At 38.9% G+C, this 26,703-nt stretch overlaps 1 protein-coding gene across 4 annotated transcripts in view; it reads left to right on the top strand.

Moving 5' to 3' along the window:
• The window catches only part of STAT3 (signal transducer and activator of transcription 3), a 600,544-nt gene that overhangs the window by 327,649 nt on the left and 246,192 nt on the right, over positions 1–26,703 (top strand). For all 4 annotated transcript variants that reach the window (XM_053699116.1, XM_053699126.1, XM_053699099.1 and 1 more), the window contains exons 13-16: positions 6,529–6,622; positions 8,922–8,969; positions 9,898–9,981; positions 10,352–10,450. In XM_053699116.1, coding sequence (XP_053555091.1) covers positions 6,529–6,622; positions 8,922–8,969; positions 9,898–9,981; positions 10,352–10,450 — 325 coding nt within the window. The remainder of the gene's footprint in view (positions 1–6,528; positions 6,623–8,921; positions 8,970–9,897; positions 9,982–10,351; positions 10,451–26,703) is intronic.

Here is a 26,703-nt window from a genome sequence, read left to right as displayed (position 1 = left end):
TCCAGATCATTATCAGTTCCTGAGATTCTCTTTTCTAGACAAGCATTACCAATTTGTGGCTCTACCGTTTGGCCTTGCTACAGCTCCAAGAATTTTCACAAAGATTCTCGGTGCCCTTCTGTCTGTAATCAGAGAACAGGGTATTGTGGTATTTCCTTATTTGGACGATATCTTGGTACTTGCTCAGTCTTTACATTTAGCAGAGTCTCATACGAATCGACTTGTGTTGTTTCTTCAAGATCATGGTTGGAGGATCAATTTACCAAAAAGTTCTTTGATTCCTCAAACAAGGGTAACCTTTCTGGGTTTTCAGATAGATTCAGTGTCCATGACTCTGTCTTTAACAGACAAGAGACGTCTAAAATTGATTACAGCTTGTCGAAACCTTCAGTCTCAATCATTCCCTTCGGTAGCCTTATGCATGGAAATTCTAGGTCTTATGACTGCTGCATCGGACGCGATCCCCTTTGCTCGTTTTCACATGCGACCTCTTCAGCTCTGTATGCTGAACCAATGGTGCAGGGATTACACGAAGATATATCAATTAATATCTTTAAAACCGATTGTTCGACACTCTCTAACGTGGTGGACAGATCACCTTCGTTTAATTCAGGGGGCTTCTTTTGTTCTTCCGACCTGGACTGTAATTTCAACAGATGCAAGTCTCACAGGTTGGGGAGCTGTGTGGGGATCTCTGACGGCACAAGGAGTTTGGGAATCTCAGGAGGTGAGATTACCGATCAATATCTTGGAACTCCGTGCAGTTTTCAGAGCTCTTCAGTTTTGGCCTCTTCTGAAGAGAGAATCGTTCATTTGTTTTCAGACAGACAATGTCACAACTGTGGCATACATCAATCATCAAGGAGGGACTCACAGTCCTATGGCTATGAAAGAAGTATCTCGAATTTTGGTTTGGGCGGAATCCAGCTCCTGTCTAATCTCTGCGGTTCATATCCCAGGTGTAGACAATTGGGAAGCGGATTATCTCAGTCGCCAAACGTTGCATCCGGGCGAATGGTCTCTTCACCCAGAGGTATTTCTTCAGATTGTTCAAATGTGGGGGCTCCCAGAGATAGATCTGATGGCCTCTCATCTAAACAAGAAACTTCCCAGGTATCTGTCCAGATCCCGGGATCCTCAGGCGGAGGCAGTGGATGCATTATCACTTCCTTGGAAGTATCATCCTGCCTATATCTTTCCGCCTCTAGTTCTTCTTCCAAGAGTAATCTCCAAGATTCTGAGGGAATGCTCGTTTGTTCTGCTAATAGCTCCGGCATGGCCTCACAGGTTTTGGTATGCGGATCTTGTCCGGATGGCATCTTGCCAACCATGGACTCTTCCGTTAAGACCAGACCTTCTGTCACAAGGTCCTTTTTTCCATCCGGATCTGAAATCCTTAAATTTAAAGGTATGGAGATTGAACGCTTGATTCTTGGTCAAAGAGGTTTCTCTGACTCCGTGATTAATACTATGTTACAGGCTCGTTAATCTGTATCTCGAGAGATATATTATAGAGTCTGGAAGACTTATATTTCTTGGTGTCTTTCTCATCATTTTTCTTGGCATTCTTTTAGAATACCGAGAATTTTACAGTTTCTTCAGGATGGTTTAGATAAGGGTTTGTCCGCAAGTTCTTTGAAAGGACAAATCTTCGCTCTTTCTGTTCTTTTTCACAGAAAGATTGCTATTCTTCCTGATATTCATTGTTTTGTACAAGCTTTGGTTCGTATAAAACCTGTCATTAAGTCAATTTCTCCTCCTTGGAGTTTGAATTTGGTTCTGGGAGCTCTTCAAGCTCCTCCGTTTGAACCTATGCATTCATTGGACATTAAATTACTTTCTTGGAAAGTTTTGTTCCTTTTGGCCATCTCTTCTGCTAGAAGAGTTTCTGAATTATCTGCTCTTTCTTGTGAGTCTCCTTTTCTGATTTTTCATCAGGATAAGGCGGTGTTGCGAACTTCTTTTGAATTTTTACCTAAAGTTGTGAATTCCAACAACATTAGTAGAGAAATTGTGGTTCCTTCATTATGTCCTAATCCTAAGAATTCTAAGGAGAAATCGTTGCATTCTTTGGATGTTGTTAGAGCTTTGAAATATTATGTTGAAGCTACGAAATCTTTCCGTAAGACTTCTAGTCTATTTGTTATCTTTTCCGGTTCTAGGAAAGGCCAGAAAGCTTCTGCCATTTCTTTGGCATCTTGGTTGAAATCTTTAATTCATCTTGCCTATGTTGAGTCGGGTAAAATTCCGCCTCAGAGAATTACAGCTCATTCTACTAGGTCAGTATCTACTTCCTGGGCGTTTAGGAATGAAGCTTCGGTTGACCAGATCTGCAAAGCAGCAACTTGGTCCTCTTTGCATACTTTTACTAAATTCTACCATTTTGATGTATTTTCTTCTTCTGAAGCAGTTTTTGGTAGAAAAGTTCTTCAGGCAGCGGTTTCAGTTTGAATCTTCTGCTTATGTTTTTTGTTAAACTTTATTTTGGGTGTGGATTATTTTCAGCAGGAATTGGCTGTCTTTATTTTATCCCTCCCTCTCTAGTGACTCTTGTGTGGAAAGATCCACATCTTGGGTAGTCATTATCCCATACGTCACTAGCTCATGGACTCTTGTTAATTACATGAAAGAAAACATAATTTATGTAAGAACTTACCTGATAAATTCATTTCTTTCATATTAACAAGAGTCCATGAGGCCCACCCTTTTTTGTGGTGGTTATGATTTTTTTGTATAAAGCACAATTATTCCAATTCCTTATTTTATATGCTTCGCACTTTTTTTCTTATCACCCCACTTCTTGGCTATTCGTTAAACTGATTTGTGGGTGTGGTGAGGGGTGTATTTATAGGCATTTTAAGGTTTGGGAAACTTTGCCCCTCCTGGTAGGAATGTATATCCCATACGTCACTAGCTCATGGACTCTTGTTAATATGAAAGAAATGAATTTATCAGGTAAGTTCTTACATAAATTATGTTTTCCTCCATTCCAGCTGAGACTTGAACCTGAGGAGAACGTTTCCTCTGTTAACTGTCTGGGTCTAGGAGGTGGTGAGTGCCCCAGCCATTGGGAGTATAAAGTTGCAGTTTTCTATAATAAAAAACGTTTTTATTTTTGTCCTTCTGTGTGTATAACCTGAGCTATGGAGGACTCTGACATGTTAGAAGGTACTCCTTCTGTACTAAATCATACCTGTTTATATTGTGAGGAGACCGTGGTTTTCCCGCCCACTCAATTATGTTCCACATGCCTTAACACCAATATAAAGTCTAAGAAGGGAGACAAGTCTGCTAAGGCTCTTAGTCCCTCTGAGTCGTTTATCTCTCAGGACTCGGTGTCCTGTGAGATTACTACCCTTGTTACATTATCCACTCCACATGCAGTTCCCCGTAGCACATCTAATCCTCCATCTGGAGGGGGCCTTCTTCCTGTGGACTTTGCTGCGCAGTTACAAACGACGGTGTCTGCAGCCTTCAGTGCATTACCTCGCTCTAACAAATGCAAGAGAAAGGTTAAACAATGCTCTGCTGACCCGGAGTCATCTAAATATTTATTGGATTTAGCTATTATGTCCCAGTTATCCGATGATGAGTTAACCTCTGTAGCTTCAGAGGGTGAACTTAGCATCTAAGCCTCCTGCTGCGTCCTTTAGATTTAAAATTGAGCACTTGCGTTTTTTATTAAAGGAGGTTCTGTCTACGTTAGAGGTTCCAGAGGCCACACTGCCTGTAGAACTTATGATTTCTAAATTAGACAGAGTTTACGAAGACAGGAAAGTTCCTTTGACTTTTCCTGTGCCGGTTAAGATGGCGAACATTATTAAGAACGAATGGGAAAGAATTGGTTCTTCCTTTTCCCCCTCGTCTACTTTTAAAAGTTGTTCCCGGACTCTCAACTGGATTTGTGGGGCTCCATCCCTAAGGTGGATGGTGCTATCTCTACGCTTGCTAAACGTACTACTATACCTCTTGAGCATAGTTCTTCATTCAGAGAGCAGATGGATAAGAAAACGGAAACCTTTCTGAGAAAGAGGTTTCAACATACAGGATTTTTGTTTCAACCGATGGCTGCAGTTGTTGCAGTTGCCGGAGCAACTTTTCTCTTTTTTTCAGATCTGTGGGTCCTGGAGATGGTATCTCAGGGATACAAGATAGGTTTCAAATCTCATCCGCCAAGGGGCAGATTCCTTCTCTTGAGTCTGTCTACCAGACCAGCAAAGAGGGATGCCTTTCTAGGGTGAGTTCGGGATCTATCCTCCTTAGGAGTTGTTGTCCCGGTGCCTATCGAAGAAAGGGGTTTGGGGTTTTATTCAAACCTTTTTGTGGTCCCAAAGAAGGAGGGAACTTTCCACCCAATTCTGGACCTATAGTGCTTAAATAAATTTCTCAGTGTCCCTTCCTTCAGGAAGAATCTTTATGAAGGTTCTGGGGGCTCTTCTAGCCGTTGCCAGAACTCAGGGTATTGCAGTAGTCCCATACTTGGACAATATTCTGGTGCATGCACTATCCTTTCGTCTTGCGGAAGAATTCTCTGAGTCCCTTCTCAGTCTTCTTCGATCACATGGATGGAAGATAAACTTGGTGGTTCGCAGATATAGTGGGGATGTCCTCATCTCCTCCATGGAAGTTAACTTGTCGCAGAGACCTGCTGATTCAAGGTCCATTTGATCATCAAAATCTAGATTCTCTGAGGCTGACTGCGTGGAGATTGAATGCTTAGTCTTAGCCAAGAGAGGTTATTTAATCTTGTAAACCAGTTACTCAGTGTATCTACCACAAGGTGTGGAGGACCTACTTATTCTGGTGTGAAGAGTGTGGTTTTTCCTGGCACAGAGTTAAGGTTGCAAGGATCTTATCTTTTCTCCAGGATGGGCTGGAGAAGGGCCTTTCTGCTAGTTCGCTGAGGGGACAGATTTCGGCCCTGTTGGTTTTATTGCACAAGAGACTGGCTAAGCTTCCAGACGTGCAGTTCTTTTGTTATGGCTCTGATTAGGATCAGACCTGTGTTTAGATCTGGGGCTCCTCCTTGGAGCCTAAATCTTGTTCTTCGGGTTTCGCAACAGGTTCCGTTTGAGCCTCTGCATTCCATTGACATTAAGTTATTATCTTGGAAGGTTCTCTTTTTATTGGCTATTGACTCTGCACGCAGAGTTTCTGAGATCTCTGCTTTGCAACGTGAGCCCCCTTATCTGATTTTTCATGCAGATAACTCAGTTTTACGTACTAAATTAGGTTTTCTTCCTAAGGTTGTGTCAGATCGCAACATCAATCAGGAGATTGTGGTTCCTTCCTTTTGTCCTAATTCTTCTTCATCTAAGGAATGCTTACATCATAATTTTGATGTGGTTCGTGCCTTGAAGTTCTATCTTAAGGCTACTAAGGAGTTTAGACAATCTTTCTCTTTGTTTGTTCTCTATTCTGGGAAGCGTAAGGGGCAGAAGGCTACTTCGACTTCCCTATCTTTTTGGTTAAGGAATGTCATCAGCTTAGCTTATGAGACAGCTGGACATCGTCCTCCTGAGAGGATAACGACTCATTCCACTAGAGCATTGGCTTCCTCTTAGGCCTTTAAGAATGTGGCCTCTATGGATCTGATCAGATTTGTAAAGTGGCTACTTGGTCCTCACATACATTTTCAAAATTTTTCAAACATTAGAATCAGATGTGTCAGAAATCTAGTTGTGTTTTTAAACATACTTTTTGTTTTTTTAAAATTAATTAAAATAGAAGTTAAATTTTAAACATAACTGAACCTCTACCCCTGAGAAACGGATTGCTCTATAACTTACTAGGGGGAGAGAAGTGCTATTTAGATGCATCTGTCCTGGTCAAATTTGCTTGTTTGACTTTAACTTTTCAAAATTTTACAAGTTTGATGTTTTTGCTTTGGGTGAAGCAGCTTTCGGGAGAAAAGTTTTGCAGGCTGTGGTGCCCTCAGAATAGGCTCCACCTCTTCCTTTTTGTTTTCTCCCGTTACTCATTTAGTGTCCTCTGGAGCTTGGGTATAGTTTTCCCAACAGTAAGGAATGAAGCCGTGGACTTTCCCTATCTTAGGAAGGAGGGCATAATTTATGCTTACCAGATAAATTCCTTTCCTTCTGCATAGGGAAAGTCCACGGCCCCCGCCTGTTTTTTCTTGTCATTGGGCGGTCATCTATTATTTATTTTATTCTTCTGGCACCATTTATACCCTAATGTTTCTCCTACTTTTCCTTGTTCCCTCGGCAGAATGACTGGAGTAATGAGGAAGTGGGAGGGATATTTAAGCCTTTGGCTGGGGTGTCTTTGCCTCCTCCTGGTTGCCAGGTGTTGTATTTCCCAAAAGAAAGGAATGAAGCCGTGGACTCTCCTTATCCGGAAGGAAAGGAATTTATCTGGTAAGCATAAGCTTATGAAATATTGGGTATCTTTGCCTCTCCCTAGTTGCCAGGAGTTGAATCCCAGGAGTAAAGGCTCATGGACTCTCACCACCATGAAATAAATGAATTTATCTGGTAGGCATATTTATTATATTTTTTTTCCCTACAGTTCCCGTAAGTTTAATATCTTGGGGACAAACACCAAAGTCATGAATATGGAGGAGTCAAACAACGGAAGCTTGTCTGCAGAATTCAAACATTTGGTAAGAAATAAAACTTTAAATATGCAAGATATGGCCTTATCTAACTTCATTATAAATTCCTTGTACAGAATGTTTTCTTCTTAAAGGGGCATGGTTCTCAAAAGTCTTATTTGTTCTATCTAAAATAGTATTTTAGTATGCATGTCATCCAGTGAGCAGTAGATATCTAGGTATTAGTCACACCTCCTGTTAGTATGATACTAAATTTAAACTAGGCATGTGCATTTGGAAGATTTGGAAGGAAATGAATAGAGAAGATGGCGGCCACCAGCAGAATTCAGCTCTTTTCTGAGCCGGATTTCTTCTTGTGAAAGTGCAACACTCATCTGGATTTGCATGTAGTAGAAGTACAGAGCACTGCTGGTCCAAAGCAGAAACTGCATAACTACGACTGCTGATTGGATCTGCAGGTCTCTGTAGGTCCTAAGCAGTACTTCTACTATGTGATTAACCCCCTTATGGAGCAAGGTCGCTAGTCTTAAAATCACATGCTCTTATGAATTAAAAGGAAAGTCAAAATTAAACTTGCATAATCACAATAAAGCATATCATTTTTAGACACTTTTAAATTCAGTTCTATTTTCAAATGTACTTTGTTTTCTTGGTATCCCTTGTTGAAAAACAATGCATACATATCCTACACTAGTGGGAGCTGCTGCTAATTGGTGCCTGCACACATTTGTCTTTTGTGATTGGCCGACTAGATGTGTTCATCTTGCTGCCAGTAGTGCAATGCTGTTCCTTCTGCAAAGGATAACAAGAGAAAGAAGCAACTTTGATAATGGAAGTAAATTGGAATGTTGTTTAAATTTGTATGTTCTATTAAATTTTGAGGTTGCTTGTCCCTTTTAAAGCATGTAATTTTAATCAAATTTCCAATTTACTTTTATCATCCAATTTGCTTTTTTTCTCTTGGTGTTCTTAGTTGAAACTAAACCTAGGTAGACTCATGCTAATGTCTAAGCCCTTGAGGGCTACCTCTTATCACAGGCTTTTTAAATTCCTTTTCAACAAAAAGACTGAAAGTACACGTGGGCCATATAGATAACGCTTTGTTCAGGCACAGAAAGTTATTTAAGATTTCGCCCATCACAATGCTAAATGCAAGACAATAGATAATAAACAGTCACAGTCATGTGATCAGGGGGCTGGAAGAAGGTTCTTAGATACAAGGTAATCACAGAGGTAAAAAGTATATTAAAGGGACAGTCAAGTATACATTAAACTTTCATTATTCAGATAGGACTTGTAATTTTAATCGACTTTCCAATTTACTTTTATCATCATATTTGCTTTTTTCTCTTGGTATTCTGAGTTTAAACTAAACATAGGTAGGCTCATATGCTAATTTCTAAGCCTTTGAGGGCTGCCTCTTATCGCATGCTTTTTAAATCTCTTTTCAACACAAAGAGACAGAAAGTACACGTGGGCTATATAGATAACACTGTGTTCAGGCACAGGGGGTTATTTAAGATTTAGCACAATACAATGCTAAATTTAAGACAATAGATAATAAACAGTCACAGTCATGTGATCAGGGGGCTGGAAGAAGGCTCCTAGATGCAAGATAATCACAAAGGTAAAAAGTACATTAATATAACTGTGTTGGTTATGCAAAACTGGGGAATGAGTAATAAAGGGATTATCTATCTTTTAAAACAATAAAAATTCTATGGTTGACTGTCCCTTTAATATAACTGTGTTGGTTATGCAAACCTGGGGAATGGGTAATAAATGGATTATCTATCTTTTAAAACAATAACAATTCTATTGTAGACTGTCCCTTTAAGGGACATAATATTCACAAATTCTATCTAGCAAAAAACAGCAGCATCTAAACATGTTAAAATCATTTGAATAAAATAATTTAAGGATAAGTTGTTGAAATGAAAAGTGCAACTAAAGATAAAGTTGGTTTATTAAGCACATAAATATCTAGTGTTCAAAAAACAAAGCACTTAAATACATTTAAAATATTCTCTTTTAGATGGAATATAGAAAGTTTGATTGTCATGTCACATTAAGTGAGCTGTTTCTGTGGATTGGATTGGTCCAAATTTGGAAATATTGAGAAAACTACAGTCCTGCTCATGTAAAGTGGCCTTTAGTTAGAGACTGAGTTTGGACAAGCACCTGATAAGTTCAAATCACATACCTGTAGCTGCTTACATATAAAATATTCAACTACTAATCTATTGTCTTGAGCATAGTGATATTTTAAAGTTAATTCTAAATGTATTATATACCTGTTTTATTATGAATTTTAATTTACTCGTGTAATTTTTTTATTTTTTTGCAGACTCTGCGAGAGCAACGGTGTGGCAATGGGGGGAGAGCAAACTGTGATGTGAGTTTGATATTGAAACTGCTGACATTTCAAAATTTGTACGGTACTATACATTTTAGCACAGAACCACAATATGATACCTGATAATGCACAAATTAAACGCTTTTAGTTCTTCAACATTTTCATACTGTTTTATCTGTCTTAAAGGGACATAGTATGTGGAAAGTAAACTGATCTAAATGATTACCTTTCCTTTACACTTTAACTGAAATCTTATTGGCAATACAGTAGTTAGTTATGTCTGTCACCAATTTTTAAAGTGAAGGTTCATTTTGATGAATTAGTGCCCGGTCTTTAATAAACCTATTAAAAACAAGGGCACTTTAATTCATCAAAATTAACATTTCACTGTTTTCTTCAAAAACTTACCTTTTAATCCTGGCAGCTGCTCCAGAACTTCACCTGTCTTCACGGGTCCAAAATGACGAACCCGGCTTCCTCCAATCACAGCGTTGCATCAGGCCAAGATTCCCCCGGGGGGAAGCTGTGATTGGAGGAAGCCTGATTCGTCATTTCTGACATCTGCAGAGGCTTCCGACGGCCGGGGGAATCGCTGGAGCGGCATTCAGAATAAAAAGGAAAACCGTGAAATATCAATTTTGATGAATTAAAGTGACCTTGTTTTTAATAGGTTTATTAAAAACCGGGCACTATTTTATTAAAATGGACCTTCACTTTAAGTTCTTATTATTTAGGGGGCATGCTAGCATATTACTACTTCAATGTTACCCAGTTCTGTTACAAAACTGAAAAAAACAAAGTTACCAGCATTGCTAGCAGACAACTTTTTGTACCAGCTTAGCTTCAGAATAATGATAATAATAATAAAAAAAAAGTTTTTGACACTATTTTGCATCCAGGAAACTTTTATTTGTCAAAAAATTATTAAATATATAAAGAGTGAAAATGCTGTTGTATTTAATTTCAGGCATCTCTTATAGTGACTGAAGAGCTGCACCTGATCACGTTCGAGACCGAAGTTTACCACCAGGGTCTGAAGATAGATCTGGAGGTATGACATTCAGCAGTTCTTCCTTATCTGTGTAGAACATCTGTTTCTTTGTATAGAAAATTGCATCTTACAGGCATAATGAGGAAGATGTGAACATGACACGTACATTTTTTTCAATGGGCAGATTCATGCCTATTAACCACTTTTTGTTATAAAGCTTGCCTTTACAACTAACGACTTAAATCTGTCCATAGGTTGTGGTTACCAGCACCTTTTAGACTTAACAGAGCACCTTCTAAAAGCAGATACACGTTTTGGCTAAAAAAACTTATTTAATATATAATTTGCTAAGAGAGTGCATACAAAAAAATGTTAATTATATTTTATTGGGAGGTAACTGAATGTAATGTGTTTTTTTTTTCTCAATCAGACCCATTCACTTCCCGTTGTGGTGATTTCAAACATCTGCCAGATGCCAAATGCCTGGGCCTCAATCCTGTGGTACAACATGCTGACAAACAACCCAAAGGTATTTGCAACTAATTTGTTTATAAAACATAACTGTCAAACCTTTCTAAAATCCATCCATTTTCTCTGCTTAGCTTGCTACCCCACAGAGATTATTTACTTTATTTTTAGTAAATAATTCCTCAAATGACTTTTGCAAAAATTGATCCAATTGTTCCAGAATCACATAAACGTAGATTAATAGTTTTACAAACTGCATAACCTTCTGATCAACTAACTCCTTAGTGGGTTGTTCCTCAGTGTCATACATTATTCCATGAGTTGTGCATAATATTATCCACACAGGAAACAAATAGCACGAGGAGCACTCCGTAGCGTTAAATAAAACTTAACATTTATTGTCATCCATGTTAAAACAATGAATATAATCCTTCTCAGCAGCAAAGTCGAACTGGTGGTAGGGGTCCCCAGGACTTGCTGATGCGTTTCGGCCTTGTGGCCGTAATCGTAGCTACAGTCCTATGCCTCACCCGGCCTTTTAACCTGATAAAAACTCTCCTATTGGTTAAAACAAAATTGGGGTTTCCCCTATCACTATTCCTTAATCACTCTGCCCCAACTTTAACACTTCATTCATGATTCAATACACTTGACAGTACAGTAAAATTTATGAAAATGTGAGGATAAAATGCATATGAAGTTCATATAGAATAATATACAAGAAATATATTGTACAAAATATATATACAAAAAAAAAATATTTATATATATATACTCAGATGTGCACACATGAGAACCATTGTATATATGAAAAGCACAGGCATATTATGATCCTTATATTATTACAGCATGTGGTTCTTACTTGTGGAGTCTATATATAGTCATATGCAAAAGTTTAGGCACCCCTGACAATTTCCATGATTTTCATTTATAAATAATTGGGTGTTTGGATCAGCAATTTCATTTTGATCTATCAAATAACTGAAGGGCACAGTATTATTTCAGTAGTGAAATGAGGTTTATTGTATTAACAGAAAATGTGCAATATGCATCAAAACAAAATTAGACAGGTGCATAAATTTGGGCACCCCAACAGAAATATTGCATCAATATTTAGTAGAGCCTCCTTTAGCAGAAATAACAGTCTCTAGACACTTCCTATAGCCTGTAATGAGTGTCTGGGTTCTGGATGAAGGTATTTTGGACCATTCCTCCTTGCAAACTATCTCCAGTTCAGTTAGGTTTGATGGTTACTGAGCATGGACAGCCCGCTTCAAATCACCCCACAGATTTTCAATGTTATTCAGGTTTGGGGACTGGGATGGCCATTCCAGAACATTGCACTTGTTCCTCTGCATTAATGCCAGAGTAGATTTTGAGCAGTGTTTTGGGTCGTTGTCTTGTTAAAATATCCAGTCCCGGCGTAACTTCAACTTTGTGACTGATAAGCTGATTCCTCAACATTATTCTCAAGTATCTGCTGATATTGAGTGGAATCCATGCGACCCTCAACTTTAACAAGATTCCCAGTACCGGCACTGGCCCCACAGTATGATGAAACATCCACCAAATTTTAATGTGGGTAGCAAGTGTTTGTCTTGGAACGCTGTGTTCTTTTGCCGCCATGCATAACGCCCCTTGTTATGAGCAAATAACTTAATCTTTGATTCATCAGTCCACAGCACCTTCTTCCAAAATGAAGCTGGCTTGTCCAAATGTGGGTTTGCATACCTCAAGCGACTCAGTTCATGGTGTGTGTGTGCAGAAAAGGCTTCTTCTGCATCACACTCCCATACGCTGAATTGTTGAACAATGCACAGTGACACCATCTGCAGCAAGCTGATGTTGTAGGTCTTTGGAGGTGGTCTGTGGGCTGTTTTTGACCATTCTCACCATCCTTTGCCTCTCTGATATTTTACTTGGCCTGCCACTTCTGGCCTTAACAAGAACTGTGCCTGTGGTCTTCCATTTCCTCACTATGTTCCTCACAGTGGACACTGACAGCTTAAATCTCTGCGATAGCTTTTTATAGCCTTCCCTTAAACCATAATGTTGAATAATCTTTGTTTTCAGGTCATTTGAGAGTTGTTTTGAGGCCCCCATGTTGCCACTCTTCAGAGGAGAGTCAAAGAGAACAACAACTTGCAATTGGGCACCTTAAATACCTTTTCTCATGATTGGATGTACCTGTCTATGAAGTTCAAGGCTTAATGGACTCGCCAAACCAATTGTGTGTTCCAATTAATCAGTGCTAGGTAGTTACATGTATTCAAATCAACAAAATGACAAGGGTGCCCAAATGTATGCACCTGTCTAATTTTGTTTTGATTCATATTGCAAATTTTTTGTTAATCCAATAAACCTCATTGCACTTCTGAAATAGTACTGTGTCCTTCAGTTATTTGATAGATCAAGATGAAATTGCTGATCTAAACACCCAATTATTTATACATGAAAATCATGGAAATTGTCAGGGGTGCCTAAACTTTTGCATACGACTGTTTATGTATGTATGTGTGTGTGTGTGTGTATGTATATATATATATATATATATATATATATGTATGTGTGTCATATTTTATCTTATTTTATCACATATATCTAAATGTTAATTTCTCTTGGTTACAATTGCACGGTTGGGTTTACATATTAGTTACTATTTACAGATGGCCGTATGTGAAGTTCTTATGTGGGTATTTTACTTGTTTTACCCAATTAATCTTCCAAACTGGCTCCTTCTGACCAACATGTATCTATTAAATAAACCTTGCCTCAGATTACCCAGATTAGTAACATCTAGTGTACACCAGTGTTAATTTCGTCGACTAAAACTAGACTAAAATGACTATAAAACTAAAGAAATTCTGATGACTAAAATACGACTAAAACTAAAATTACATTTTAGTCAAAAGGCTATGACTAAAACTAAATCACAATGACATTTTAGTCAAAAGACTGACTAAAACTAAATCAAAATTTGCTGACAAAAACATTTTATGCAAGGTGTTATAATCAATCCATATCCAATTATTGCTCTTTGTAAAATTTACGAAACTTAATTTTATTAAATTTTAAGATATATAAAGACATGTTATATACATGTTATATATATAAAGACATGTTATATACATGTTATATATCTGTTAAATTTGTATTGCATGTTCAAACCTTAATACCATAAATAAAAACAGGTTAATAAACCTTTACTCCAGGAGTATATAATGAGTTTGGAAGTTCTAGAGCAGTGCTAATATCGTTGCCGAAAAATTTTCAAATCTGTGAACAATCAATTGATTCTTCCTATAGAAATAAGCATAACCCACAAATAATGGTTTAAGTTATGCTGTGCCTGTGCTAGCTGCAGAAACTTTTTCCTGTGTTGAGTTACTTGATTCTTGTTTTAATTATTAATAGAGAACTGTTAAAGTTTTTATATTGGGTAATATGTTCAATACAGCCAATACAGTTTACAGTTTTGTTTTTTTTATATTTTAAAGTTGCATGTCTGTTTATGAAACTTGGTTTTATTTAATTTTAAGTTTAATAAAGATGTTACATATCACAACGGCTAAATTTGTGTCTGTATTGCATGTTTAAACCTTAATACCATAAATATTAACAGGTGTTATGTTTACTCCTGGAGTATATAATCAATTTGCAAATTATAGATAAATGCTTAAATAATGAATTACACTTTAACTAAACCCCTTAGATTTTAGTCGACTAAAATCTACTGGAGATTCAGTCGACTAAAACTAGACTAAAACTAAAACAATTCAGATGACTAAAAGACGACTAAAACTAAAATGGCATTTTAGTCAAAAGACTAAAACTAAGACTAAATTGAAATTTGCCGTCAAAATTAACACTGGTGTACACAGAGTTTTTATATTTTGTACTCGCACATGAGTTATTACTATCCTCCATTATCTGATCATTGAAATATTATACATAAAAAATATGAGCCATACTCTGAGCCGGAATAGTTGCCAAAAGTTTGGATCTTATTGCCAAAAATGTATGACTTCATATTCCAAATTTAACTTTGGCGGGATTCTAGTCTTTAGCCGGTGAATCCAAAAGACCTCATGTTTGCCTTATAGGGAATCTTTGACTCCACCCCAATTTTTGTTTGTGATTGTCTCAATAATTCTCCATTTCAGTGTGTTACTTTCTTTATTGTGTTTATGTTTAAAATATTGTACCAATGGAGTAGTTAATTTGCCTATCTTTATGTTTGAGAGGTGCTCTCTTATACTGTGTCTGACTTCTCTAGTTGTGAGCCCTACATACTGTAGATCACAATCCTCACAGCTAATGAGATAAACAGCATAAATACTCCTGCAATTGTGGCAACTTTGGTGTTGGAAAAGCTCTCCTTTTACCGAGCTTCTAAAGCCTTCTCCCACTTCCAATCTTTTACAGGCTTTACAGTAAGGGTAACTACACTTAAATACACTCTTATGTTGAAGCCATGAGCTCTTGATTTCTTTTTTTATTCTCGGCTGTGTGGGAGCAACCAAGTACCCTATGGATTTGCCTTTTCTAAAGGCATATCTACACCCTTTAGAGATAGTATCTAGTAATCCATCATCTGCTTTTAACATTTGGAAATATTTCCTTACAATGTTGCAATCTGGTTATACTGCTTGCTATATTGCGTTATAAATGTTACTCCCTCAAAGGTGTTGCCTTTATTTATTATATTGGTTTTCTCTGTCAAGTACTCCTCTCTATTCTTTTGATCCACTAACAATCTGGTCCTGTCTATATCCCCCCGAAGTAGATGCCATACATATGTTTGTACTGTGCATAAAATTATGTCCATTTCAGACTTTGCTTTCCCCATTATTATGAAAAAAAATTATCTTTATATTTTGCTCACAATCTCATTGAGTTTTCATTACTAGTTGTGAATATTTCCTCTTGACAACTGAAGCAGGTATAAATGCTTAAAAAAAAATAACCCCTACAGATACTTCTCCCCTTTCTTTTTTAAACATTTCGGCTTCTGCCTATTTAATGTAAGGTTTACTGTTCTGGTTCTCTAGACCAGAAGAACTGATTATTTAGTACAAATGTAGAAAGGTTTGACCCTTTCAAGAAATTTAGTGTTAAGTTGCTGACCTTGTTATCCATTTAAATATTTGGTTTATGCAATGTAGGTGGAGTTGTAAAATGTGTTTTTAGAAAAGTGTCTGTGTAGTGTGTTCAGAGTAGTTTTACTCTTAAAACTGGTATAGTTTGTATTCTTGTTCCCCGGACCTGAAAAAGAGCAAGTTGTGGGGGGAGGGCATAATATTGTGACATAATTATAATTTTAGTTTTTCCCAGTTTTCTTTTTTATTAGTTTTACATATGGGTTCTTCTTGTACTTCTTGGTTTCCTTGTTCCCTGCTCTTACTTAAAGTGCATTTAGTCTTCGCTAAGTTACTAATTTTTTTTTTTTATAGATTGATTTCTTTTTTAAGACACGATGAGTCCACGGATCATCTTAATTACTAATGGGATATTCACCTCCTGGTCAGCAGGAGGAGGCAAAGAGCACCACAGCAGAGCTGTTAAATAGCTCCTCCCTTCCCTCCCACCCCAGTCATTCTCTTTGCCTATGTTAGTCATAGGAAGAGGTAAAGTGATGTGTTTAAAAATAATAAACTCTTTATTGAAGAATCTTTTCTAAGTAGTGCCAGAGTGTGCTGCTTTGTTCTAGGGTATAGCCGTAGTCCATATCAGTCTCTACAGTAGAGCTTTTGGTGGCTTTAGAGCAATGGGAACTGGTGGGACATAATTCTCCCATATATTTATGCTGCCCTTACCAAGAAAACCTGAGGGATGTTATTCAGGATTTTCGTTTGTTTACAGGGCCATGGGAGGGAGAGGACCTCCTAAACCTGGGAACTGCCTTGCTGCCAGGCAGAAGATGAGGTAAGTGATGATTTTTTTTCTGTGGAGAGAAGGATCTCAGAAGAAGTTTGGGCACTCTATTAATTTAGACCTCATTAAATTTGGGCTTCTTTTCTCCTAGTCTATCAGGAGACGTTATGGCATCTAGAATACAGGCACTGAGTGTCATGGGTTTCACTGGCAATCTCATTTTTTTTTTAATAGAGCTGACCGTGAGTTTTAATGTAGTGTCAGAATATGTGCTCTAGAGGTTTTTCTGGCTTATAACACTATCGGACTGAACAGCTGTGGGAACTAAAGAAGCTGTTCAGTCTGTTCTCTTGCTCCCGGTTGTTATTCTTACAGACAACAGACTGAGCAGCTTTATTTTACTTTGCAAATTTTGTCTTTACTCCCGGCGTCTTTACTGAGTCTATGGCGACCGGGAAATGGCTTGTATAACGCCCACAAGGGGCGGAGCTTATAAAAGGGCGCCAAGATTTTCCTTCTTCCTCCTTTTACTTCTAAAATTTGAAGGGAGTGGAGGAATTTAAGTTACAAAGTACGCCTTGCAGATGGCGCTTCCTCCCTTTCACTTCCGGTTATCGGAAGAAATGGGGCCGCAAGGATTAGAGTAATTTCAGTTGCAATGTGCGCCTTGCAGATGGCGCTTCCTCCCTTTCACTTCCGGTTATCGGAAGAAACGGGGCAATACTTGTGTCAGTTCTTGCGCTTAAGACAGCGCTATTGCAAGGACAGTACTGGTGTGGAGAGGTTGACTGATGCCTCAGCTGGGTCAACCTGAAATGTAGAGAGTATTAAGCAATAACAAACTTCTCTCATGCTTATTTAATAATTTCTGACATTGTTAAAATAAAGATGTGACTTTTACATTTAAAGAGACAGTAAATGCTTGCTGTATGTTGAATTTTACTATCAACAGGTTAAGTCTTATCAATTATTCTGCCATATTCGAGTCCGATTGATTATGTAAGGTTACATTACATTTGATAACACACATGTAGTGCCCCTGCGGTTCCCTGCAAATTCCATCTGGAGTTGCTGCGCAAGATATAATTTCTTATTTAATAGGTGATGCAGATTAAGGAGGTGTACACTGCATTTTCTATGTTTGGCGGTTCTTCACTATAGCCCCTTCGGGAATTGCTGCACAAGACATCACTTCGTTAATGTCATGGCGCTATATGTGAACAAAGGATTAACGTTTCTGACAAATTCTGCAATGTTTGCATACTAATTTAACTTGCCCCTGCTCATAGAAATAAAAAGTTACTTTTTAAAATTTAAAGAGACAGTAACATTTTTTATGTGCTAATTTTGTTAAATAATCCAGCTGTTTATTTGTATAATCCATCCTTTACGATTCAAGGTGGTCCAAGAGGCCCTGCTAGAGGTGTCTTGTTTTAGACTTGGATTCCAATGCAGTTCTACCAATCCGCTTCTATTTCTCATTTATTGAGAAATCTTTAGTTGATGAGGATAGACTTGTTCCAATCCTTCTTCTGCTAGGCACTGCTTAGGAGCCCAAATATACATCAAATTTCTCCTAGGGTATTATAAAAAATGTATAGCCCAGATAGAGTTGTCCTGCTTTTAATACATTGCCTATTTTTTTACCCACGCTGTTGGTAAAAAATTGAGCAGGAGGTCTTCTTCACTCAGAATAGTGTGACTGTCTCTGGTGTTTATTTTGAATGTTTCTTTCCTGCAGCTAAGGGGGAAGATTTTTCGGTAATTCCGGACAAGGAATTCTCAGTCTAGAATGAGGTAAATTCCTTTATCTGATCAGGAGCTTCTTGAGGAAGTTTTTGCTTCTCTAGGTGGCTCTGACACCAGTAGGTTTTTTTAATATTATGATGGACCCGTCATGGTAGAAGATTCCTGTACCAAATAGGGTTTTTCCCCCTTTTTTCTTCCCCTTCACTTAGGGTTAACCAAATGTCAATATAAACCGTAAAAGAAAAAAACAAATGAAACCATTTAAATAACATTTCCACTAAACTTTCGTTTTGTAATTTGCCTACCTGAAATTCCCATTTCAAGAAGTAATGAGCCTCTAAAAATTGTGGTTCCCCACCAGCGCCAGTAAACTTAAGCTTGAGAGTGCAGGCAGCCTCTTTTCCCTCCTGTGCGCGGCTACACTGGGAGGAAGTGATGAGGGAGCGGAAGGTCACATGTTCTCCCTTTCCGGCTCCCAGCCAGCAGCAGGCCAGCACAGATCTCGGAGGCCCCTGCTGCTCCTCCCACCCGACCCATGGCTGTCTGCATCATTAGCAGCATCATGGCATGTCTCTTCTTGCATACAGCGGCCGTGAGACAAAATTGCAAGTAAGCAGATGCTCTCAGTCTCACGGCCGTCCGCTGTATGCAAGTCTGTCTCTGCAGTGCAGACTGTGTCCGGCTCCGCTGCTCACTCGCGGTCCTCCTCCCACCTTTGGCTGCTGGTGCCCGCATGTATTACTTACTGTAGCAGCATGTCTCTACTCTCTTGCATACAGCGGCTGCCGGTGAGGCAAAATTGTAAGCAGATGCTCTGTCTCATGGCCGCTGTATCTGTAGGTCTGGAGTGTCTGTGTCCCCTGCTCCTTATAAGGCGGTATGGCCGTTTAACAGTGCTGCAAAAATTACAAATAATACTTTTTCACATATTTGTAATTTTTGTAATTTGCCTACCTGAAGTTCCCATTTCAAGAAGTAATGAGACTCTAAAAATTGTGGTTCCCCACCACTGCCAGTGGGCAGCCGCTGTATGCAAGAGAGTAGAGACATGCTGCTACAGTAAGTAATACATGCGGGCACCAGCAGCCAAGGGTGGGACCGTGGGAGGAGGACCGCGAGTGAGCAGCGGAGCCGGACACAGTCTGCACTGCAGAGACAGACTTACAGCGGGCGGCCGTGAGACTGAGAGGCGAGCATCTGCTTACTTACAATTTTGTCTCACGGCCGCTGTATGCAAGAGAGTATAGACATGCTGCTATAGTAATACATGTCATGCGGGCACCAGCAGCCAAGGGTGGGAGGACCGTGAGTGATCAGCGGACACAGTCTGTAGAGACAGACTTACATACAGCGGCCGTGAGACTGAGAGCATCTGCTTACTTGCAATTTTATCTCACGGCCGCTGTAAGCATGAGAAAAAAATTTGGGGCACGCTCTATGAGTGGTAATAGTGGGAAGGGCTAAGATAACCGGCAGCCCACCGGGCAAATGCCCAGTATGCCCTATGGTCATTCCGGGCCTGCTTCCTTCTTACAATCTAGTTTCTCTGAAGCTTACTACTTGGAGCTTGAACGCTTAATCTTATCCAAGCGGGGGTTTTCTGCTTTGGTCATAGAGACCATGATTCAGGCTCGTAAACCTGTGTGTCTAAGAATTTACCATACGATTTGGTGTAAATATCTTTACTGGTGTGAATCCAACGGTTACTCATGGAGTATAGTTAGGATGCCTAGGTTTTTATCTTTTCTCCAACAAGGTTTGGAGAAAGGTTTATCGACTAGTTCCCTAAAGGGTCAAATCTCTGCATTGTCTGCTTTGTTACTCAAATGTCTGGCGGATGTCCCAGATGTAAAATCTTTTTGTCAGGCCTTGGTGAGGATCAGGCCTGTGTTTAAACCAGTTACTCCTCCATGGAGTCTTAATTTAGTTCTGAATGTTTTTCAAGGGGCTCCGTTTGAGCCTATGCTTTCCTTAGATATTAAGTTGTTATCTTGGAAGGTTTTATTTCTTGTGGCTATTTCTTCGGCTCGGGGAGTATCGGTACTTTCTGCATTATGGTATGAGTTTCCTTATCTCATTTTCCATGCAGATAAGGTAGTCTTGTGTACCAAATTAGGATTTCTTCCTAAGGTTGTTTCTGATCGGAATATTAATCAGGAGATTGTTGTGCCTTCCTTGTGTCCTAGTCCTTCTTCTAAGAAGGAAAGACTTTTGCACAATTTGGACATGGTCCGTGCTTTACAGTTTTACCTGCAGGCGACTAAGGACTTTCATCAGTCTTCTTCTTTGTTTTGTGGTTTTCTCAGGAAGACGTAAGGGACTGAAAGCTACAGCTACTTTCCTTTCTTTTTGACTAACGAGCATCATACGTTTTGTATATGAGACTGCTGGACAGCAGCCACCTGAACGGATTACAGTTCATTCCACGAGGGCTGTTGCTTCCTCTTGGGCATTCAAAAATGAAGCTTCTGTGGAGCAGATTTGCAAGGCTGCGTCTTGGTCCTCTCTTCTCATTTTTTTTTTCAAAGTTCTTCATATTTGACACTTTTGCCTTTTGGGAGATAGGTTCTTCAAGCAGTGGTGCCTTCTGTTTACGTTCCCTGTCTTGTCCCTCCCATATCATCTGTGTACTCTAGCTTGGGCATTGAATCCCATTAGTAATTAAGATGATCTGTGGACTCACCGTGTCTTAAAAAAGAAAAGAAAATTTATGCTTACCTGATAAATTTATTTATTTTTTGACACGATGAGTCCACGGCCCACCCTGTTCTTTTAGAAAGGTTGTGGGTTTCTTTTCCTAATATAAATATATATATATATATATATATATATATATATATATATATATATATATATATATATATATATAATATACATATACATACATACAAAAAGAGAGAAAAAGTACCCTTATTAATCCAGCAACAAACTATATAATGAATAATTAATTACTAGTCTCTAGATATAGTTAAGGTCAGAAACAAAAAATTAAAGACACACTCACTACAATACGTGAATAAATATTTGCTGTTTATATATGCATGATAGCAACATAATGTAGATATCAACAATAATCCCCCAAATTTGTGAAATATAATAACAACAACCCGGGTTGTAAAGGAGAGTCTTAAGGTTAGTCCGTTTTTGATCCGGTACAATTGGAAAATTCAATCACAATGCCACTCACTGGCATATTTGTAATCCAGATAGTATGGACAAACGTTAATGCAGGCTCTGCACCAAAAGTAACAACATACCAGATACAGGATTGCAACTTGTATCAACTTTGACAGAATGCCGTAAATTAGCAAGTTCACAATGCCATTTCTATTTTGATTCAAACGGCTTGCTCAGCATAACATCACAAGATAAACATATACCTGTTCCCTCGGTCGTAGTGGTGCAATCTACCTGCTCGTCATATCCAATGATTCGATCTTCAAACCGGAGCCGGACTTCAATATCCGTTACCGTTACTTCTTCTCCGCTGTTGTAGGCTCTTTAAGTGCTCCGCACGCCTTCTTCTTTAGCGGAATACTCTTTCTTTTTGGGATCAGCTGTTAGGCGGTGCTCAGCTGATGCACCGCTCAAACAAACAAGCTACGCACGTTTCACCCGTGCTTCCTTCGGGCTTCTTCCGGCTGCGCATGATTGGAGAATACACTCCATGGAATTTAAACCGGATGCTCCGCCTTCAAAACTTCTTTGAAACACATACAAGCCCCTTTGGTGAAATATTCAACTATAATACTATATACATTAATTTGCTATAGTTTGGCAATGTTAACAGATGATTCATTGTTCAATATTAACAATTTAATCACACATTTCTTAATGAAAAACGAAATATTTTAGTTCATATATCACAGAGTCAAAAACTGAATCCGAATCCATATTAAATTTCTGTGTTATTCATAATCTGTGCTTATCATACAGCTATAGAGTAATTTTATCAGAATGTACTAAATATGATTAAGATAGACACTTTGTTTATGTAGGTAATATTACCCATTATTTAACCTCCGTCTCCCAGAAATGATCCAAAATGTAACTCTTCATTTAAGCCTGATGATTTCATGCTTTTTAGATTGAAGATCCATTTGCTCTCTTTACATAGTAAAATCTGATCTAAATTTCATCCTCTGCCTTTTAGATCCACTATTTCCAGGCCCCTGAATTTTAGAATCTTCTTATTACTGCCATGAAAGTCTGCAAAATGACGAGCCACACTGCTAGTTTTAGTACACTTGTTCTTAATGTCCCTTTTGTGTTCTTTGATTCTTTCTTTTAACTCCCTATAGGTTTTACCTATATAGTAACGGGGACAATTACAGGAGACCATATAGATTACTCCTTCATTTTTGCAAGTTATATGGCCCTTCACTGTATGAAAGGAGCCAAATCTGTCGCAAAAGTTCTTGCCTGTTAGCATATTGTTACACACCGAACAATGAGAACATTTAAAATTTCCATTCTTCTTTGAACTTAACCTATTCCCTGTGTTTTTGTTTTCTAAAGGGCTATGAACCAATAAGTCTTTTAAGTTAGGCGCTCTTTTTGGGGTCATTAGTGGAGATTCACCTACAAATTTACCAATTGATTTATCAATCCACAATACATGCCAATGTTTGTTTAAAATCTCACGGATATCTTGCCATCTCTGATTATAAGTCCCTATAAAGCGAACTAAGGATTTGTCTGATGTTTCATCTAATTTATTATATAGAAGGTCGTCCCTATTTTTGTTCTTAGTCTTGTTAAAATCCTTTTTCAGACATTGTTGTGTATATCCTCTTGCTTTAAATATGCTATTTAGTGCTTTAGCTTCTATCTTAAATTGGTCCGGATCTGAGCAATTTCTTTTATGTCTCAAAAACTGACCATAAGGGATATTATGTATCAGTTTTTTTTGGGTGGTGGCTATCAAATGATAATAGGGCATTCCCTGCGGTATCTTTTCGGAATGTAGCTGTTTTGAAAGGTGACTAGTACCCCCTAAGTATATACGCATGTACTTTACCAGCATTTGACAGTAGTTACAACATTGCAAATCCACACTGCCGTTAATACGTTTCCCACATGGTATAAGCTCAATAGATAGTCTAACTTTCCAGTCCACAAATATAGATTAAACTCGGGCAATATGTAAGCAGACCGCACTATAGCAAGATTATTGTCCCATGTCAGCTGCATGTCTTATGTGTTACACACCCACCGTTAACAACATGTGGCGCCCACAGCCCTAGCAAAAACATAAACAACCCCCATGTTTTGGGCCACAATATTAAGAAGCAGACAAATTGTATTACCTCACAACGGCGACTAGCAGCCGCACACAACACCACCGGCAAAACAGAATGCCATTAACAGAAACTGGAAACTATTTAAGCCCTGTTCACCAGGCTCTCATTGGTTGGCAATAGGGGTGTGTCAAAAACACACCTGTAGCAGCTGTATCAACTACAGAGAAGTGCAGACAGTGCTGGATACTCTAACTCAATTATAACCATGTTCAGCTGTTACCACAACAGCAGACACTAAGGATGCTTAGAATTGGCAAGTACCACAGATGTATATAACATAGTAGATAAAGAATGGAAGCCATAATAAACCAGAGGTAACTGCGTTCAGCTACTGTATAAACCAGAGTATACAACAAAATAAGGATAGGATCGCATATTCTCATTATAATGCAGAGCAAATTAACGTTCCTCAAACGACCATAAATACATAGTCAAAGACATGAATAACAGTGTACAGATGTGAAAACCCAGAAATTAACGTTCCTCAAACGACCATAAATACATACACTATGGATGCTTAGAATTGGCAAGTGCCACAGATGTATAAAACATAGTAGATAAAGAATGGAAGCCATAATAAACCAGAGGTAACTGCATTCAGCTACTGTATAAACCAGAGTATACAACAAAATAAGGATGAGATCGCATATTCTCATTATAATGCAGAGCAAATTAACGTTCCTCAAATGACCATAAATACATAGTCAAAGACTTGACTACCAGTGTACAGATGTGAAAACCCAGAAATAAACATTCCTCAAATGACCATAAATACATAGTCAGACATGACAACCAGTATACAGATGTGGAAACCCAGAACCAATATATGGGTCCATCAGCCATTAGACACACCTCAAGTGGATGTCCCACTAGGAGGGGGGGAGTATGCAGAACCAACACTAGAGGATATATAATAGTAGAACAAACCATATGACGGCACACACCAAGGTAGCACCCCAAAGTGTCAAGAAACTGGGAGTGCTCAAACCACTATGCATCATTTAGCTTTGAAATGGGTAACCCATCCAGTGTAACATCCCAGCAGAGAGGGGGACAAGGGAGAAAAAAATCATATTACAATATATTGGAAGAAGTAGTGACTACTATTCATAGACAATGTCAAGAACAATATATCATTAAATGCATAATCAACTTAATAGAACACGGAATAATCTAACTGCATATTAAGTCCATGTGGGCTGAGTGTGTTCAGCCGATAGATCCACCGGCTTTCACAGCATAATAGTTCCTTATGCCTGTTGCCACCCCTTCTGGGGGGGATCACCATGTCAATGAGCATTGCTTTCAAGGATGACACAGAATGATTGTGTTCAAGAAAGTGGCGTGCCACAGGCTGGTCCGCACTGCCATCCTTCAGTGCTGCCCTGATGGCATTTTTATGATTGGCAAGCCTCTCCCTGAAGGTAGTGGTGGTCTTACCAACATAATAACGGCCACAAGGGCAAGTCAAAAAGTATACCACAAACTGAGAAGTACAAGTTAGGCGATGCCTGATCAGGTAGGTCTTATTCGTATGGGGATGGTGGAACTTAGAACCAGTTAGCAGCGAGTTACATGTGACACAATTACCACACTTGAAACATCCTGGCTTGGCATTAGCCAACCAGGTTTGGGGTTTCTTCCACGAATCCGTTTTCATCAGCATGGATCGAAGATTCTGGTTGCTCCTATGCACCACTCTTGGTGGTGATGATCCAGCAAAAGGCAAAGAGTGGTCGTCCCTTATTAGGTGCCAGTTCTGGCGGACAATATCACCAATTTTATTTGATACTGGGCTGTATGAGGTCACAAAATTTAATTATCATTTTCACCCGTCTTTGGTTTCCTTACAATCAATGAAGATTGGTTCAAATGAGACACTTCCTTGAGAACCTGCTCCACTAGTCCCGGGCTATACCCTCTCTCTATGAATTTCATCTTCATATCCTGTAGCTGCTTAGCCTGATTGATGAGATCGGAGTTATTTCGTATAACTCTCAACAGTTGTGATTTGATGATGCCCGTTTTTAATTGTCTGGGGGTGGAAGCTGTTACTTTGTAAGAGGGTGTTCCAGTCTGTCGGTTTAGAATACAAGGTAGTATTCAATCTACATCCATTCTCCGTTATTGTTTTGAAGATGCACAGGTCCAAGAAGTGGATTTGTTCATCACTGTGCTCACTTTTGAATCCAACCGAGAGTTCAGCTGTGTTGAGTTGATTGATCCATAGATCCAATTCCATTAGAGTACCACCCCAAACAACAAACAGGTCGTCAATGTAGCGTTTGTACAACAGAACTTGAGGATTACGGTCAAGGAAGATGTATTTCTCCTCAAACCAGGCCATAAAGAGATTGGCGTATGATGGCGCCATGCTTGATCCCATGGCCGTCCCGACCATTTGTAGTTAGTACTTATCTTCAAATCGAAAATAGTTATGCTTAAATACCGTTAGGAGCCAATCTAGGAACACCTCAATTGGAGGACCATCATACTCTGTACTCGCCACTAAGAAGCTTCTGACAGCCTCTATCCCTAGCTCATGCGGGATAATAGTATACAGACTATTCACATCTAGGGTTACCAAGATGCAGTGAGCAGGAAATGTGACATTTTGTACCATACGTATCAATTGTATTGAATCTAGTAGAAAGGCCTCTGTGTTTCTCACTATGCCCTGGAGATGAAAATCTATGTATATTGATACATTCTGCAACAAGGACCCGACCGCTGAGACTATTGGTCTTCCAGGGGGTTTCGTCAGATCTTTGTGGATTTTCGGGATCGTGTATATGATCGGATATATCGGGTGGTCAACTGTCAGGAAATCCAAAGTAGTATCATCTATATAGTTGTTATTGTAAGCCACTTATAGACTGGTATCCAGCATCGTTTTGTATGCTTGAGTAGGATTGAATGTTAGACATTGATATGTGGTAGTGTCATTCAACTGGGTTAACAGTTCAGATCTGTAGTACGTGTAGTCCATAACGACCTCCGCCCCACCCTTGTCAGCTGGGCGTATGATTATGGTATCATCAGACTCGAGTCTCTCCAGGGCATCAAGTTCCAGTTTATTCAAGTTTTTCCGACCAGAGGTCACATCCTTACAGGCGTATTCTATGTCCCGGACACAGATATTTGTGAATGTTCGAATAGTCGGATGGGTGGTCTTGGGTTCAAAGCTTGAAGGTCGTGACAGAGCAGGTTTAGGTCCTGTACGAGGAGAATGCTTAAAGTGATCTTTTAACTTTAAAGTACGTTGAAATCTGTGGATGTCTACCAAGCAGTCAAAAGTATTGGTCTTTGGAGTGGGGACAAAACTTAACCCTCTACTGAGGATATTGATTTCATAGTTGTCCAACGGTCTGCTGCTGATATTAATGAC

This window comes from Bombina bombina, chromosome 1 (assembly GCF_027579735.1).
Source record: "Bombina bombina isolate aBomBom1 chromosome 1, aBomBom1.pri, whole genome shotgun sequence".
NCBI lineage: Eukaryota > Metazoa > Chordata > Amphibia > Anura > Bombinatoridae > Bombina > Bombina bombina.
Note: the sequence above shows the minus strand (reverse complement) of the source record. Positions and strands in the feature narration are given on the sequence as shown.